Source organism: Fragaria vesca, linkage group LG3, assembly GCF_000184155.1.
Source record: "Fragaria vesca subsp. vesca linkage group LG3, FraVesHawaii_1.0, whole genome shotgun sequence".
Classification (NCBI taxonomy): Eukaryota; Viridiplantae; Streptophyta; class Magnoliopsida; order Rosales; family Rosaceae; genus Fragaria; species Fragaria vesca.
The window spans coordinates 6,950,786-6,968,971 of record NC_020493.1 but is presented as its reverse complement, the minus strand read 5'-3'; the positions used below and the strand labels follow the sequence as shown (position 1 = coordinate 6,968,971).

The 18,186-nt window shown below is 38.9% G+C and overlaps 2 protein-coding genes and 1 non-coding gene across 3 annotated transcripts; 2 read left to right on the top strand and 1 right to left on the bottom strand.

Annotated features, from left to right (window-relative positions):
- The first annotated feature begins 968 nt into the window (after positions 1-968).
- Positions 969-10,515, top strand: LOC101298204. Its single transcript, XM_004293741.1, has 18 exons — positions 969-1,527; positions 1,635-2,129; positions 2,553-2,593; positions 2,792-3,181; positions 3,251-3,340; positions 3,423-3,587; positions 3,712-3,928; positions 4,120-4,220; positions 4,723-4,809; positions 4,896-5,048; positions 5,147-5,302; positions 5,679-5,888; positions 6,015-6,716; positions 6,797-7,342; positions 7,850-8,467; positions 8,603-8,707; positions 8,863-9,126; positions 9,420-10,515. Exons 1-18 carry the CDS (start codon positions 1,380-1,382, stop codon positions 10,158-10,160), a joined length of 5,229 nt encoding a protein of 1,742 aa, XP_004293789.1. The 5' UTR covers positions 969-1,379; the 3' UTR covers positions 10,161-10,515.
- Positions 10,452-12,532, bottom strand: LOC101308847 (dnaJ homolog subfamily B member 4-like). Its single transcript, XM_004293778.1, has 3 exons — positions 12,170-12,532; positions 11,500-11,930; positions 10,452-11,117 (listed from the first exon to the last, which is right to left on the bottom strand). The coding sequence occupies exons 1-3, from the start codon at positions 12,332-12,334 to the stop codon at positions 10,679-10,681; spliced, it is 1,035 nt and encodes a 344-aa protein (XP_004293826.1). The 5' UTR covers positions 12,335-12,532; the 3' UTR covers positions 10,452-10,678.
- Positions 12,533-13,868: 1,336 nt separating this feature from the next.
- On the top strand, positions 13,869-16,359 carry LOC101303592. Its single transcript, XR_184205.1, has 4 exons — positions 13,869-14,107; positions 14,198-14,501; positions 14,627-14,732; positions 15,399-16,359. It is a non-coding gene; the product is annotated as an uncharacterized LOC101303592 (transcript).
- The last annotated feature ends 1,827 nt before the right edge of the window (positions 16,360-18,186 follow it).

Genomic DNA, 18,186 nt, shown 5'->3' with positions numbered 1-18,186 from the left:
TTTTCCTACTCCGGCAAGGTGTGGATCAGATCGGCGTGTAAAGCTCTGAGGTCCTATAGCAAATGATGCTCTACCACCGCCTCACCACATTGTTGTACATGTTTTGCAGCTCGTTGCTTGCATTTGTAGCAAAGCTTTTGTTTCCTTTTTGGTGACGTCAGTCGTGAAGATTGAAGACAAGTTGCTGGAAATTCGAAGAACACTCTATTATAATTGGAGATCTGGTGTTTGCTTTTGTTTATCCCTCATTGGATTATTATAACACAACACACATAAAAGTTTGTTTAAATTGGGATGCCTGGGAATCGTCAAGATTTAACATTGAATTGATGAAGGTAACTGAGATTCAACAAGTAGTCATGTTCTTTTTCCTCATTGCGGGGCTATACTATGGGACTCTGGCTTCCAGAGGTTGTACGCTGCTTGCTTATTTCATCTTTCAATTTTTACTGAAATTGATTTTGGTGAACAGTTGTAGCTTAGTATGCGAGGCACTGCTGATCCTAGAGATGAGCAATAGCAACAAATTTCATAGTCCATATATAGTTTTAACATATTAACATGTGTTGCTAGTAAAGAAGGTCTATAGTGTTCTTCGCATGACTCTACGTAACGAATGAACATACAAAAATGAGTTAAGAAAGATAGGACGGGAAAATGTGTTTGAGATAATACAAGACTCGACTCAAACTATATATTAACATTCATCATGCAACTTCAAAGTTCAAACACATACTGACATACCAACCCTTCAAAAACTCCAATGATCGATCACGAGGGTTTTTGGCATCCACTCACTGGCTGGAACAGTGGAACCAAAAAACAAAAGACACGAAAACAAAAGGGAGGAAATTCATCTCGTTTGGATCGAATTAAAAAGAGAAACCAAGTGACGAAAACCAAAATTTAAATAAGAGAAAAAGTGAAAACCAAAAAATTAAAAACAAAAAGAAAAAATTATGGAAGGTGGTGGAGTTAGATTGAGGAGAGACTGTTGTTGTTGGTTTAATGTTCCTGATTGTGCCTCTTCCTATTTTTTGATGCTGCACTTGTTTCTGTTGTTGTTATTATCATCAATTTTTGATTCCCACAGTTATATATTATTCACATTATTCTTATCATCAAAACGAAAATCAAAATCAAAATCAAAATCAAAATCAAAATCAATTATATTCCATCATCATGATAATTCTACACCGCCTTTCTCTTTCTCAATCTTGTTCGTTTATTATTTCCTTGACTGTTACGGTAATCGTTTAAAGAGACAAAAGGGTTGCTCAGATTCTCTATTTGCTTTCGTAAAGTCCCAGTCTTTGTTCATGACCCCAAATTTGGGGCTAAAATTCTAGGGTTAGAGAAGAGAGAGAGCCCAGATCTCGATGGAGGGTTCGGAAGGAGATAATCAGAATCGGAACCATGAGAATAGCAATAGTAAATTGAACAATTCCGGCGACGGAGGAGGAGGCAAGCCCAAGCGCCAGATGAAGACGCCGTTTCAGCTGGAAGCCCTAGAGAAGGCCTATGCTGGTGAGTTTTGAATTTTGGGATTGAAATTTTTGATTCGATTTGTGTGAAAGATTGGATTTTTGATTTGGGTTTGTGTTTAATTTTGGTGGGTTTTTGATTTTGATCAGTGGAGACGTACCCGTCGGAGTCGATTAGGGCGGAGCTGTCGGAAAAATTGGGGCTTTCCGATCGGCAATTACAGATGTGGTTCTGTCATAGGAGGTTGAAGGACAAGAAGGAAGGGGGTTCGGGTTCGGGTCCGGGTCCGGGTCCAGGTCCAGGTCCAGGTCCGGCGAAGAAGCAGAGGAAAGCAGTGGCGGTTTTGCCGGAGCCTCCTATTGATGACTTGGCACATGGGTCGGAGCCGGGGAGTGATTATGGATCGGGTTCGGGCTCCGGCTCAAGCCCGTTTGGTCATGCAGACCGCAATGTGGTGTCTAGGAATGTTGTTGTGGTTGAGGATGTGCCAAGGACGAGGCATTATGGGTCACAGCAGTCGATAACGGAGCTTAGAGCCATTGCTATAGTGGAAGCTCAACTGGGAGAGCCGTTGAGGGAGGATGGCCCGGTGCTTGGGATAGAGTTTGATCCATTGCCCCCGGATGCATTCGGGGCACCTCTAGGTATACTGCTTAGTTCACAATGCTTTGTACCCGACTTATATAGTGTTTGATTGCAGAATTATGCATGGTATTCATTGCTTGTTATGGCTATATAAAATGGAATTGTGTTGCCATCTTGTTTGTGATTATAACATGCGTAATTTGATCATGTGTAACCTGATCATATGGGACTTTCTCTGCCATGTTGGGTCTTTCCATTAGCTTAGCAAGTTTCCGAATGCATTTAGATTACAGTTGTTGGTCATCAGGAATTGGTTTTAGTAGTTAGTTATTACCTAAAAGACTACACAGTTGCAATGGAATTGGATTATAAAAAGCATCTGGTTCATTGCTCAGTGAAAGTACATTATTGCCTTTTGCTTGATTGCTTCTTGTATATTTAGATTTCTGCTAATCCTTTTGTACTTTTGCTTTATGAATCAGTTGCAGAGCAGCAGAAGCGGAATGAATCAAAACCAAATAAAGTATGTCTCTTTTCTTTGATAAAATGATTGTTTTTGTCAGAGGATAATGGGCAAACATATGTTCTCTTCTTTCAAATAGCAAAAGACAATTGCATTTTCAATACCCTTCAGAGTTGTGTAGCATGTTATGACTAATCTCTTTCTTGAGAGTTTCCTTGATTCTATTTCGGCTTATAGTTAGTATGCACTTTTTCTCAGGGTACTCCGAGATCTCTCCATGAATATCCATATCTTCAAGACCACTCCAGTGTTCGGCCTGATGTATATGGACATGTTGCTCAATCTCATTTTCGTGATTCAGCAATTGATGGTCCAAATGCAAGAACTTCACCCTTTGCAAGTGGAAATGAACAGTTGCCAAGGGTTCATGGTGGCCACGGTCGGGCTCGTCTTCTGTCACAACAGGAGAGGCAAGCAGTGACCTTTGCATCCCCTGGTGATGATGGCTTACCTCAAAGGGACGCCTTTATCAATGGTAGAATGAGTACTCAATATAGTGAACCCCCTTTTATTGCACCTGAAAGCTCTAATGTGTTGTCTGATGGTCAAATTAACGACACTATGCTGAGAATGGAGAGGAAACGCAAGGTATACTTCATGACTGCATTTGTTTATGTTTCCTCAACAAAGGATGACTTAAATTGTTGCCTCTTGCAGGGTGAAGATGTCAGAATGGCTAAAGAAGTAGAAGCTCATGAAGTTCGAATCCGGAAGGAGATGGAGAAACAAGATATTCTGAGGAGAAAGGTTCGATTTTCCAGTAATAAGTTTATATACTTAGGTATAGCAGCTTGTATGCTGATATTTTGATATTCTTTTTCTATTGTAGAATGAGGAAAGAATCAGGAGAGAAATGGAAAGGCAAGACCGTGAAAGGAGAAAGGAGGAAGAGAGATTGATGCGTGAAAGGCAGCGAGAGGAAGAGAGATCAAAGAAGGAGCAAAAACGTGAAAACGAACGAAGGGAGAAGTTTTTGCAGAAAGAAAATATAAGAGTAAGTTTGGGATCTGCTAATGTAGCCATTTGTTTCATAGTAGAAAAATTTCAGTGCAATATTGCATTTTTTTTTTTTGTTCCCCCTATTCTTTGCCTTATCTCTCTTGTGTACGTCTTTGCAGGCTGAGAAAAGGAGGCAAAGGGAAGAACTCAGGAAAGAGAGAGAGGAAGTGAGACGCAAAGCTGCACTTGAGAAGGCTACTGCAAGAAGGCTTCTTAATAAATCTATGGAACTTTACGAGGATGAGCAACTAGAGCTAATGGAGTTGGCTGCTGCAAGCAAGGGATTATCTTCAATAATTAGTATTGATCCTGACACCAACCTTGATGCATTCAGAGGTAGGTGTTTTTTGGCATTCTCTGTTAAGAGGTTTACTACTTTTCCATCGAAAAAGAAGCATGAAATCTTTCCCCTCGAAAAGGAAGTAAAAAAAAAAAAGAACCGAAATTATGGGTTTATCTTCATCTATTTTGCTACATAATTTTCTATTGTAATCAGTTGAACTGATCACTGGATTTTTGTGGATTAGATGATCTGACTGCATTTCCACCCAAGTCTGTGCTCTTAAAAAGACCATTTGCAGTTCATCCGTGGATCGATTCAGAGGAAAACATTGGCAACTTTCTCATGGTGTGTTTTTCCTTTTTCCTCTTATATGAGATGTTCTTGTATATGTTATGGTTACAGTAATTCCTTGTCCAAAATGCTTATAAAAGTAGTCGGTAATATCCTGGTAGTCTCGTGATACTTGTTCTACTTGTGTTTCCTAATTTTCTTATGGTAAATTGGTTTAGTGGACATTGTAACTCTGTCATCTGGTACTTTGCTTTTAGTACTGGAGACTCTACAAAGATGTTTTGATTACCGACCTTAATTTTTTGTATGGATCTTGGTCATTTAAGTGTCAATTACAGACTTCTTAAGGTCTGGATTCTAGTGTTTGTGTATATATGTGAAATCTCAGTATACTCTGATTGTTGATCTATGCTCATGGTTTTAAGTTTAACTGTGAGGGTGCTTACATAAGACACCCTCTAGAAAGGTCCTTATACATTATTTTTACTGGGTACTTTGTTGCTTATATGTTCAATTGCTTTTGTTCTGATGATTGAAAACATGCTGTGTTTGACAGGTTTGGAGATTTTTGATTACATTTGCAGATATTCTTGAGTTATGGCCTTTTACTCTGGATGAGTTTGTTCAAGCTTTTCATGACTATGTGAGCCGCCATTCAATATTGTATTTCAAAATTGCGCATTTCATCTGATTTCTGCTGGCTGAGATATTATATAATTTTGATATCAGGATTCAAGGTTGTTAGGAGAGATTCATGTTGCTCTCTTAAGGTTGATTATAAAGGATATAGAAGATGTTGCAAGGACACCATCTACTGGACTAGGACTCAATCAAAATGGTGCTGCTAATCCTGGAGGTGGACATCCACAAATTGTTGAAGGAGTAATTTCCTCTCTGCATGCTTGCACCAGTTCTTTTGCTTATATCATGACTCTTTCCCCAATCGTTCTTCGAACTTACTTGGTTTAATATGTAAACAGGCATATGCATGGGGGTTTGACATAAGGAACTGGCAACAGCACTTAAATCTACTAACATGGCCTGAAATTTTTCGCCAACTAGCACTCTCTGCTGGATTTGGGCCTCAGTTGAAGAAGAGGAGCATCTCATGGTCATACTTGCCTGATAATGATGAGGTTCCCTTTCTATTTTTAGTATCTTTTACTTTTCAAATGGCATAATTCTAGTGTATCAGTTTATAAAAGAGCAAAGGAAAAAAGAGCCTACAATTTGTGTTTCTAAAGTAAAATTGAATTTAATCTGACGATGTATGAGTATATGTTATTTAAAAAGAGTTCTATAATATTTACTTTTGGCTTTCCAGATTGGTGTATCGTGTTCTACTGTTGCATCATCTATGTAAATAATGAACTCCCTTCCCTTAAATGTGATTATTCGTATGCCATTTTTTTCTCAGTAGAGTACATTTTGACATTAGAGATTGGGTCCTTTTGTTCTGTTCAATGTTTCTTAAGGATAATCAAAAGATTCATGGCTCCCTTGTAATTTCAGGGTAAAGGTTGTCATGATGTAATTTCAACTCTGCGCAATGGTTCAGCAGCTGAAAATGCATTTGCAATAATGCAAGAAAAGGGCTTATTAGCTCCAAGGAGATCCAGACATCGGTTGACGCCAGGAACTGTTAAATTTGCTGCTTTTCATGTTCTTTCTCTTGAGGGAAACAAGGGATTAACGGTGTTAGAACTCGCTGAAAAGATTCAGGTTAATATTCAAGCTCTCTTAGCACAAACAATGTTTTGACAAGAGCAGTCTGTTTGCTATTGGATTTATGTGTTTCTTTTCTGACTTTTTGTTTTATTTGTTTGTCATCTGTTATCATTCTGTAAGAAATCTGGCCTTCGAGACCTGACAACAAGCAAGACGCCAGAGGCTTCAATTTCTGTTGCTCTGACAAGAGATACTAAACTTTTCGAAAGAATTGCTCCTTCAACATATCGTGTACGATCTGCTTACAGAAAGGACCCTACTGATGCTGAGGCCATACTTACTGCAGCTAGGAAGAAAGTTCAGATATTCGAAACTGGGATTTTAGCTGCAGAAGATGTCGATGAGGTTGAAAGAGATGATGTCGAAGAGGTTGAGAGAGATGAAGACTCTGAATGTGATGACGTTGATGAGGATCCCGAAGTTGATGACTTAGCTACTCCAGCCATTGTAAAGAAATCCCCTGATCAGTATAATGAAGTGACACCTTTCTCAGAGAATGGACAGGAAGATGTATGCAATGATGTTGCACAAAATGTGCAAAATGAGATGGATAAGGATGTATCACCTATTCCAGTCAGTGCTTCCAAAGAGGCAGACGGTCCAAGTGCTTCCTCCAAGCAGTGTGTTTCTGGTGTAGAAGTTAGTACTAGCAATCTTGATCAAGATAATATGGAGATTGATGAGAGCAAGGCAGGTGAATCATGGGTTCAAGGGCTTACTGAAGGGGATTATTCTGATCTCAGTGTTGAAGAGCGTCTTAATTCTCTTGTTTCCTTAATTGGTATTGCAAATGAAGGAAACTCCATTCGTGTTGTTCTTGAGGTAGTCATTTCATTTGAATTTTTGAACATCAATGTATTGTTTCTTTTCTGTGTTCAAATCTGACACCAATAGTAAAACAGGATCGCCTAGAAGCAGCAAATGCTCTTAAGAAGCAAATGTGGGCGGACGCACAGCTTGACAAAAGTCGCCTAAAAGAAGAGAATGTGAGTAGATTAGATATTCCATCTTTTATGGTAGGCAAAGCGGAACATGTTACTGGAGTGGAAGATGGCCAAAGTCCTCTACTGGATATTGATAGTAGAATCAATGAGGAAGGAGCTGCAGAAAATCAAAGTTCAAATCATGGTTCACAAGTAATTCTGAATCACCTTCACGGTGTGCCTATTGAAAGGGCCCTGGTACCTCAGGATATTTCCATGGGTCCTGAAAACATCTTGAATCAGCAATTGGCTTACGCATCAAAAAAATCACGTTCACAGTTGAAATCATATATTGCCCACAAAGCAGAGGAGATGTATGCTTACAGGTCCCTCCCTCTTGGCCAGGATCGCAGGCACAATCGATACTGGCAATTTGTTGCATCTGCATCAAGCAGTGATCCTGGTTCAGGCAGAATCTTCATTGAACTGAACAATGGAAATTGGAGGCTTATTGACACCGAAGAGGTACTTAAAATGCTTACACTTATATCATTATCTTTAGTGCTCATTCTTCAAATAAAAAGCAGTTGTGTGTATTCATGTTAATATTATTTGTTATATGGTCTTGCGAGTCGCATTTCAACCTTATGAAACCATGTCAGTCCTATTAAGTAGATGGGACTGAGGGATTGGTGTGTTTTGCTTCCTGGAAAGTTTACTGTCACCGCTGAGGTATCAGAACGTTGAGGTTTTGGCCTTTTGGCTGATGTTGCCATCATGCCTTAGTTTTTCGAGTCCTGAATCAATAGTTTTTTGCCTTCTGTCTTATGTTTATTATATTTATATTTTCTTTTCATAAGACTTGTAACCATTGCCTTAAATCAACATTAAGATGTCAAGTTAGTGGTTTCTTGCCTTTTCCACCTTTATCTGATGCCATGACTATACATACTTTTTTTTTTTCCTTAGGGCTGCAAATGGTTATTACCATTACGTCGGCGTTTTAAGTTGATGAATGCTTTATTTTTGTAGGCATTTGACACTCTTTTGATGTCGCTGGATACACGTGGCATTAGAGAATCCCATTTACGCTTAATGTTGCAAAAGATTGAGGCATCCTTCAAGGAAAATGTTCGTAAAAATGTGCATCTTTCAAGTAGAAATCGTGTTAAAAAAGAAGCTGATGATATGGATTCTAGTCCAGACTACCCTTCGAGTTTTGACAGCCCTGGAAGTACTGTTTCTGCTTTAAATTCTGAGATGGGGGAGACATCCTCTTCGTTTAGAATTGAGCTTAACAGAAATGAAAATGAGAAAAGGGCGGCCTTGAGAAGGTATCAAGATTTTCAGAAGTGGATGTGGAGAGAATGCTTTAGCACATCCGCATTATGTGCCTCAAAATATGGGCAAAAGAGATGCAGACAGCTCTTTGATCTTTGCGATTTCTGCCTCTGTTGTTACCATTTTGAGGACTCCCATTGCAGTTTCTGTCATCAGACTTTTGGTGCTACCTATGAAAATCTTGACTTTTCTGAACATGTAATACAATGTAAAGAGAGAAGGAATTTGGAAACATGCGATATCCATGTACCAGGCATTTCTGTTCCTTTGGCCAGCAGACTGCTCAAGGCCTTCATAACTCTTGTTGAGGTTAGATACTAAGGACTTGAGGAAAAAGAGCTTCAACTGTTGCTTTTGTTATAGCCTGTCATGCTTTGCATCTAATGTCCATAACGTATCTCAAGTTATTCAACTTTGGTGTTCATCCTCAAACTTAATTGACAGGTATCTGTTCCACCAGAAGCCCTTCAATCCTTTTGGACAGAAGACTGTCGAAAGACGTGGGGAGCCAAACTGAATGCGTCATCATCGGTTGAAGAACTTTTGCAGGTGTATTTCTTTGATTAAACCCCATTATTACCTGGCATTATGATTATCCGTCAATTCTCAATTTTACATGCGTCTACTCCATGGTGCATAATGTATATTCCTGATACATTATTTTTGTTTCATTAGCTGATCAATATTGCAACACTTCTTTTCAGATGTTAACTCTGTTTGAGACTGCGATAAAACGAGACTTTGTGTCATCAAACTTTGCAGCCACCGATGAATTACTGGGTTCCGGCAAACAGTCAGCGATTGCTAATAGTGATAATCTAGACACCAAATCAATTTCTGTACTTCCTTGGATACCACATACAACGGCAGCTGTGGCTCTGAGGGTTTATGAGATGGATTCGGCAATTACTTATGTACCACATGAAAAACCTGAGCCCAATGGTGACAAGGAAGTTGGAGAACATATTGTGAGTTGTTGTTTTCTTTTCTAATTTTTCTCAGTCTGGCTGCTTATTGAAAATAGATTCAAAGATGACGTGCTTTAAATTACCAAAAGTAAAAGAATGAATCACTTGGTTAGATTCATTGATACAATGCATGGAATTCTTATAAAAGTCCAAGTGATTTTTTTTTTTTTCTTTCTAAAAGGGGCATGTTTTGCCTTGTCTGTTGAATTGATGGCGGTGGTTTATACATGGGTTCACTACGTTACTTAACAAGTGATCGTACTCAATCTGCCTATTCTCTTTTTTGTATGCAGAAGATTCCTTTGAGATTCACCCCTATGAGGAATGATAGGGAGTTCGAACCAGCAGCGTCAGACCTCAATGAACAAAGTACTCACCTGAAAAGTGCACGAAACAGCCTCAAACGTGGTAGAGGAGGTCGCGAGCAAGGCCGTGGTAAAAAATCCAAATCTGGTGGTAGTCGGCGAAAAGCCAGAGGTAATGAGATTGAGAATATGAGGCAAGGATTGGGACCTGTGGGGCGGAGACCACAGGGACAAGGGAGTGGACGAGGCCGACGTACTGTTAGAAAGAGGAGAATGAAGAACAGCGCTGTTGAGGGGACGCTTATTGGCCATACGACTGACCTACGCAGTAGCCCTGACAGTGGAGAGGAATCACCCAGAAACTTGGCTGGGGAATGGGACGATGAAAATATCAATATGATCCATATGAAAGGTGATGAACGAGGAGAGAGGTATGAGCAAGCAGAGGCACTGGAGTCTGAAGACGAAGACCAAGCAGTAGGATATGAACAAGGGAACTGGGAGATTGGGTTTGATGGGATCTCCGGTGGATGGAACGGCGGCTTACAAGAACCGAGTGATGAGGACATGGGTGCTTCTGAAGATGACAATAACGGCATTGAGGAAGTGAGAGAAGAAGATTCGGAAGGCGATGTAGAAATGAGTGATGCTTCAGATGAAGTACCAAACAGGATTATAAATGATGATGGCTCTGATTCAGCTTCAGATGATGATGACTACAGTGATTGAAAGTCTCGTGCTTTAAATTGTTTGTGGGAGTATCTGAGACATGGTTGCTGCACGTAGTTTTGATAATGCAGCTCCACTGGTAGGTGGTCTCAACCGGAGATGGAAAGCTAACTTGGGTCTGCAGTGGGTCTCAATTTTGTTGCCATATCCTTGCTATTATTGATATTTATAGACATAACCAGTATATGGATATGATTACGGGAAGTCTGTATTAGTACCTGTTAGGAGTGCTGTAATTGATATGCAGTGTAACATAGCAATTCTAGAGTGTAACGAAAATGGTTTATACTGCAAATTTATTATAAAGTTCAATTTCCATTGTTTCTTTGTCCTCTGTTGAAAATTTCTCTATTGGAAAGAGAAGAGTCGTATCTTTAAGCCTATAGAAACTCTGTCATACTGAACTAATCTTTATTTCTGATTACAACCAGATACTTGAAATGAAAACTAGTTATACAAATCCAAGTCGTCTCAAAAAAATATTCACAACACACTTGAGGCTCAAAATAGCAATAGAATTATGGACCCAAAAGTTTCTTGATTCCGGCCTTCTGTTCAGAAGTCAATCTAGTTGGAAATTTGATGTTGAATTTCACTCTAAGGTTGCCTTTCTTGGAGGGATCTTTTGGTATAGGCATACCCTCTCGAGGAATTATCTCCTCATAGTTTGGATGAATGACAGTGTTGATGGGGATGGTGAGCGTCCTCCCATCTAGTGTGGTGACCTGCAGAGTGTAACCTGCTAAAGCCTCTGCCAGCGAGATCCTCTCTGTCATGACTAGGTCGTTCCCATCCCTTGTGAATGTGCTGTGTGGTTTCTCATCGATTATGAATACAAGGTCTGCAGGAATTTCATTCGGATGCTCATTCCCTTTCTCTGGGAAAGTAATCTTTGTTCCTTTTTTCCAGCCAGGCTTGACCTCAATGGTTAGGATTTCCTCGACAGGCATTGTCCTCCTGCATAACATCATAGTTAGGACATTGAACAGAAATGGGACTCACACGAAGACAAGTGCTGGCGCAAGCTAAAGGATGTAGCAGTCAAATGTTTGTTTACAAATGAACACAAACAATCACAATGCAGTATCGGCAAGATCAGCAACCCAAGTTTACAATGAAAACATTGAAGAAAACAAACGTGACTTCAGTCATCATCAAACAACTGTATGGTAACCACTCGCCTAATATACAATGACTTGATCTCACATTGGAGCCAAAGTTGCATCATGAATGTTAAATGCAAATGGAATGGGATTAAACAAAGATGTATGTGTAAGCTACTTCAGAAACCAAAAACAAAAGCACACACACATTTATAAACAGGATGAGAGGCACTTACCCACTTGCATCTGCAATTTCCCTAGATATCTTCATCTTCTTTGTGGTTCCCTTATAGAGCTCCTCAAGGCTACATGGCAACTTCCTCTCCAAAGGAGAAGCCTTCCTTGGTCCGTGGCTCATCGGTCGGCCTTCTCCAAAAGAACTGAACATGTCATCCCCAAACATTCCACCAAAGGATCTTCCACCCCTCATGCCACCACCAGCACCACCTCCTCCCATTCCACCACCCATCGGGCTAGAAAACCCGAATATCTCCGCAAAGATGTCATTGGCATTCCTGGGGTTGAATCTGAACACATTCGGACCATCCCCGGTTTGGAAATACGTAGCACCACCAGGCCCACCAGCATCCGGAGGCGGCATTTGGCCTTTAAGGCCTTCTTCACCATACTGATCATAGATTGCTCTTTTCTGGGGATCACTCAGTACCTGCAAATCCAAACACATTCCTGATCAGATCCTAGCCTTACAAATCAATACAAAACTTCAAACTCTGCTATCAATTCAAAACCTTCAAAACAGTGAAATACCCAGACATAACACACTGAAAAAAATTCAATCTTTGATCTCATTTCAGCAATTCAAGACAAAACCCAGATCAGAAATCTAACATTAGCATCAAATAAACTGAAACAACAGAAAGAAAAGTGAAGGTGAGATTGACCAACCTCATAGGCCTCAGAGATCTGCTTGAATTTGGTCTCAGCTTCTTTCTTATTGGTGGGGTTCTTATCAGGGTGCCATTTCATAGCGAGTTTCCTGTACGCCTTCTTCAACTCATCCTCTGTGGCGCTCTTCTCGACCTGTAAAAGCTTGTAGTAATCCACACCCATGCCTCTTCTTCAAAGTTTGAGTCTTTTCTGTAATGAATAAAGCTTGAATGGAAAGATTGAATCGGGAAAAATTTGATGTACGGGTCTGGTGGCAGAGGGGGTTTGGTTCTTATTGAGGTGAGCTGAGGGAGACTGTTTTGGTGAAGAAAGAACCAGAATGGTGGAGAAGTTTCCAGATAAGAGTGTGAGTTTTACTGCGGGAAACTGTGAACTACTTTACGATTTTGTATATTTAGGAGGGGTGAAACGACGTCGTGGGGGATGGAATTTTGTTGACTAGGCTGGTGTGTAGTCATATTAGGTGGCAGTGCTGGAGTGCAACAGAGCCACATGTCTTGCAAAGGAGGAGGTGTTAAATTCTTGAGTAGTGCTAGGGACTCTAAAATTTTATACCAAAATTACTTACTAAATGACAGGACGCATATCATATCATTAATCATTTTAGAATTTATGTTGACATGAAATACTTATTGGATATAAAATACATTTAGTTACTGATAAAATTCAAGAAAAAAAACATACAGCATAAGATGAAAGACACGATCGAAAGAGACAAATGGTATGTTGTTTATAAAGCTGCAGCAATACTCAAATATGATGGAATGCCTTCAACAATCAACAATATTTGTAATTAGTTTGTTTTTGAAGTTTTAAAATATACAATATCTTTTCTAAAAACATGGTGTTTTGAATTGAAAATAAATAAACCATGTCATTAAAATTTTAGAATAATATTGATGAGGTGGTGTATGCCACATCATTTGGTAATCAATTTTTATATATATATTTGGTGTCTTTAGCATTTTTCTAAATTCTTGTATACCCGCCAATTACAGTGTAATATTATTCATAAGACAAGACCATCATATATATGTATTATGTAATCTAATACTACTAGCTGTTTACATAAATGTGTGTACATGTCGACTGTCGTACACTAAAAATGCCCATGTCCATGCATGTATAAACGGTTGACTAGTTAATGTTACCTGAAAAATTACTTTTTAAAAAGATTAGAAAAACACATGATAAAAATTTTGGTCCAGATGTTTTACATCTTATAGCTTTTAAAAATTACGTGAAAATTTACCAAATTGATACACTTTTACACGTTTTGAGTATGGAACTATCGTAAGCACATCAAATGCTACTAACATTGACAATTTACCTATATAGTAAAACAGGTGCAGCCAATTTTGCCCGCTGCTTCTGGAAATGACGATCTGCCCTTATTTACGTTATAATTACAGTCCTACAATCACTCTCTCTAAATTATAATTTTGCCTTTCCCCCCGCTTTTCTACTGATTTACGCTACTTACAAGGTTAATTACTAGATTTAAGAGTTGGATAAAATAATACACAACACGACGAGTTCATCAGAAATTTCAAGGAATTATTTGGAGTCCTAAGCTATTTTCTAAGAAAAGATAGAAAAATACTTCAGAAAATTATGAAATTCATTCGGTGAGATCTGCGACGTCCATTCTAAGTCGGTAGATTACAATATAATAGAAGTGGGAAAATGCCATCTCAACCTAGAATGCTCGAGAGAGCCTGAGAATGTGAGAGTGAGAAGAGAGACTCTGAACTGTCTCTGTTGTCCCGCCATCGGTCGACGACTCACCGGGCACCCATCGATCCTCTCATCACCGCCGACACGTTGGTGGTGGTAGCTAATTCAATTGACGACTGAGGAAGGAGTTTCGACGAGCAGCAGTTCCGCGTTCTTGACCGTTTCCGGCGACTCTAGCGGCGGTTTGAGCTTCATATGGTATGAAATTGATCCCTCTCGTCATGCTATACATGTTAGTGTATTTAGTTTCCGAATTTGAATCAGTCTGATGGGTTTCTGGGTTCTTAGACCCTGTCGAGCCGCCGACATCGGCGAATTTTCTAGCATCTATTCGGCTATTTTCGGAGCTACTTGAGTTCTTCTGGGTTCGTCGGCAACGCTTGAGGTGAGGACCCCGATTCCCCTTCGTTCTAATATTCACGCTGGTATAGTTGGATTCTATTAGTTTTGATGATTTGTGATTTCGGATTTTGGTGCTTTCGGGTTCGACGGAGCTACGGATGGCGACGAGTGCTCTGTGCTTCTGAGTTCTGTCATCCTTCAACATAGATTGATCATTGAAAAGTTTGATTCTATGGAAGGGGAGAACTCGGTATGTTTTGCCAAAGCTCTGCCACTGTTCATGGGTGGTGATCTTGGCCTCACTTGGGTTAGTTTGCGTTTCTGATTTGAATAAGAAACCATATATGTTAATATTCAATTGTTCTCGAAGTGCAGAAGCTGTGAAGTTGGTTCAATTGTGAACTTTGAATTGGCGAGTGAGGTGATGCATAAGTGCAACTGAGGAAGATTATGCTTCTTATGTTAGACAAATACTAAGAAGGTAATTGCTAAATAGAAGTATTGCTATCATGTTATTTATATGAGAGATGATTAACATGACTTGACTTGATTAAGAATGTTCTGGATAAGTAAGAGGTTGACGAGTAAATAAGACAGAAGGTTCTAGGGTGAGTTGTATAAGTAATTGATGATAGAAGGATCATGATATATGATATAAGCATTGTTGGTCAAATACCAACAGAAGAGTAATTCTCTTGGTGGTATTGGACTAGCTAAGTTTATCGTAGTGTGATATATTTAGGATTGAGATAGGGAATGAATCATGGGACAGAATAAGAAAATTAGTGTTGGGGTGTCCTTAGTAAGTTAGGCACACCAAAAGTGAAATGAATTATGGTTGTATCTATGAATGGTCATGTTGGTCGAACATGAAGCAAGTCTTTTGAGACATTAGCTACTGTAATGAGAGGAGAATTGGAAATGAAGTTTGTAAACGTGAAAGCAAAGTCTGGAAGTATAATTGTGAATCTTAAATTGTTGGGTCAATTTATGTGATGAATAAGGATTGGGTGCCCTTAGTAGCTTTGGGCAAACCTAATGTAAAGTAGGATCATGGTTGACCAAGTCCTGGTGGTCAAACAATTAAGTATCGATATTTTGTTAAGTCGAAAGGAAAGTTATTAACGATAAATATGTCGGAATTCAGGACTCCAGTTACCCGAGGAGCGGAAGGCTCGAGATTCTCGGAGTTCGTAAGGAAAGCCACAGATTCCAGGTAGGGGACCCGAAACTCCCTTGATTAGTGGATTTTCATTTTATATAAAATGTTTATGCATATGAGAAATTGCATGATGTGGTTATCATAAAAATGGTAACCGGTTTTATGAGATTTGATGGCTTGAGAGTGAGAGGGGCATAGTGACTTCCTTGGGCTTCGATTTCCTAAACCTCCGGAGGGGCTGTATGGATTGAGGACTGTCTGACATGCTTTGAGATGTGGCACTTCCTCTAGGCGATATGGTGTAAGTGGACACTCTCGCTACACTTACCTGTTGTACACATATATAGTAAGGTTTAGGATAGTGGGTCCAGAAGAGGACCGGCCATCAAGTACAAATTTATGGCGCCACATTTATTTGAAAATGAAATATTCTTTTCAAATGTTTGTCGTTCATTATAAATTTGTTTTAAGCATGTTTTCATACTAGGCACCCATATTATTTATTGGTTTTCAAACCTAGTTAAGGATAAAGTTTCCTTGAGCAGCCTGAGCAGCAAGGATGAAAGCTCACCCCTACAACAGTTTTGGTTGCAGGTACTGTGCACTGGAACGGGATAGTGGCGAGGAGCTGGGTGTGCATATTTATTGTCGGTAATTTGGTTTCCCTTTATTCTTGTACTTAGAGTTACAAATTCTATTCTGATGGTCTTGTTATATCACTTGTGATTCTATTCCTTGAAGTTTGTTAATTATTGGCAATTCCTTGTATCAAAATTTATTTCAGGAGAGAGTCCAATTCTGTTATGAGATTTGTCTTGTGATATTATCATTAAAATTTGTATTCTTTTATTTTTTGTATTTCTTAGTATCCCTTGTGTCAGATTTTGGGGGAATAAGAATACTTATAGAAAAATAAAGATTTTACACCTCAAAATGTTTTTACGCTGCTGTTGTGTTTTTCTTTAATGTTTTTTTACATTAACTGCTTTGCGTTTCTTCTTTTGAGACTCGCAGCATTGTGACGTGCCTAAATTAAGGAGGTGTAGTTTGGGGTGTTACACACCGTCACGTATCGGCGGCCAACTGGTTATATAATTCAACAAATACAACCTTAGATAACCTTAAACGAATAACCCGACCCGAGCCCATTTACATAATATAGCAGCTCATTTTGAGTAGACTAACCCGACATAACAGATGAACACAATTACTCTAGGTCGGGGGCGTGGTTTGGCTTCATTGATACCTCGAATTGAGCCTCCTTGAGTTATGTGACTTGTGACTGCTTTGGAGGATGCAATGCAACGGTGGAGGGCGTGCTTCATGGCTTTTTCGGAAAGCAATGTCCCTTCTTGCACGCATACAAATCTCAACAGATCCAATCTTGGCTCTAATTTGGATCCAGTCATCTCCTTCACTCTAGTCCATGCATGATTACAAAGTTATCTCCAAACTAATTCAAAAAACAAAACAGAAAATAATTTTTAAACTAAGAAAATGAGTGTAAACTTATTGGTTTTCTGACTTTTCTCAAAGTTCAAATTTGAGTTTTTATGTTTGTTCTCAAAAAACAATTATTTAAGTTTTTCTTGTTTGGTTCAAATTTGAGTTTGCTTATCGCAAAATAAGTTTAAATTAAGTTTTTTTTTTAAAAGCGTTTTATTATGTCTGTGAGTTTTGAACTCGTAACCTCAAAGTTGTCAGTTAAACATCTTAACCAACCACGCCACAGCTCACCGACCACGTTTTATTAAGTTCTCATTCTCATATCACATAATCTCTACAACTCTAAGTTTTTTTTTTTTTTTGATAAAAGGCTGGTGTGGCTATCCTCACGCGTTCATTAATAAAACTGTCAAATACAAGGGAAAACATGAAACATGAACCCCTAATTACAATGAAGTCCCGAAATAATATCGAGAATGTCTACAAAGTACATGTACTCAAACAAATACCTACTAGCAGAGATTACTACTCTAATGACGACTCTATTTGCTTTTGAGATAGCGATGATATAATAGAAATAACAGTTGACATGTAACATGATCACATATCTTAATATCAAATAAAACAATTTCTTAGTATGTTGCTGCCGAGGAATAAACTCGACAACACTTAGTTTCATCTTGCCACTAGAAAGTTGCGACCATTTGACTAGACAAAAGAGGCGTCGCCTATCTAGAGTGAATAGGGCACACAAGGTGCATATACTGGCATGAAAGCCCTTTTTGCCCTACCATATAGTGATAGGGTATTATTGGCGGCCAAAAACCGCTTAGTACTAGAACTAAAATGCCGAAAAGCATAAATAAAGCAAAATTAACTTGCATAAAAGCAAAGAGAATTAAGAATTGAGAATTGGACTTAGACGTCTGAGACTTAAGTTTATTTTTGATTGTCTTCTTTGTTTTTGAGGAGCATGCCAATAAAGTTTGAACTTATAAAACATTACAAGTCCTTATAAACTTGACAAGTAATATTTACCCAACAAGTATAATCTACTTACTAACAAAACTCAAACGAAAAATGTTGCACCTGTGTTGAAGTTGTAAGGAGATTCAAAAGTTGGATAGACAGTAGATACAACGAATGATTGTTAGCTTAGATATTGATCAAACTAGTACAAGACATTAGAGACTGAGCTACCAGTTTTGATTGTATTACTTTTGTTTTCTTATTAAGTTAATTTTGTTGCTGATTCCGAATAGTTTTCTTCCAAAAAATGGCAATAAACTAGGCCTCACCGTATCCCAATGAGTCCGCCCACACGCTA

What these genes read in the sequence shown, in the direction of transcription:
- LOC101308847 (XM_004293778.1), bottom strand. Translation starts at nt 12,334, where the DNA reads ATGGGTGTGGATTACTACAAGCTTTTACAGGTCGAGAAGAGCGCCACA. An exon ending in AGATCTCTGAGGCCTATGAG is followed by an intron (nt 11,931 to 12,169) that starts GTTGGTCAATCT and finishes TTGGATTTGCAG; the next exon opens with GTACTGAGTGATCCCCAGAA. An exon ending in GAAATTGCAGATGCAAGTGG is followed by an intron (nt 11,118 to 11,499) that starts GTAAGTGCCTCT and finishes GATGTTATGCAG; the next exon opens with GAGGACAATGCCTGTCGAGG.
- LOC101298204 (XM_004293741.1), top strand. Translation starts at nt 1,380, where the DNA reads ATGGAGGGTTCGGAAGGAGATAATCAGAATCGGAACCATGAGAATAGC. An exon ending in GAATGGAGAGGAAACGCAAG is followed by an intron (nt 3,182 to 3,250) that starts GTATACTTCATG and finishes TGCCTCTTGCAG; the next exon opens with GGTGAAGATGTCAGAATGGC. An exon ending in AACTCGCTGAAAAGATTCAG is followed by an intron (nt 5,889 to 6,014) that starts GTTAATATTCAA and finishes TCATTCTGTAAG; the next exon opens with AAATCTGGCCTTCGAGACCT.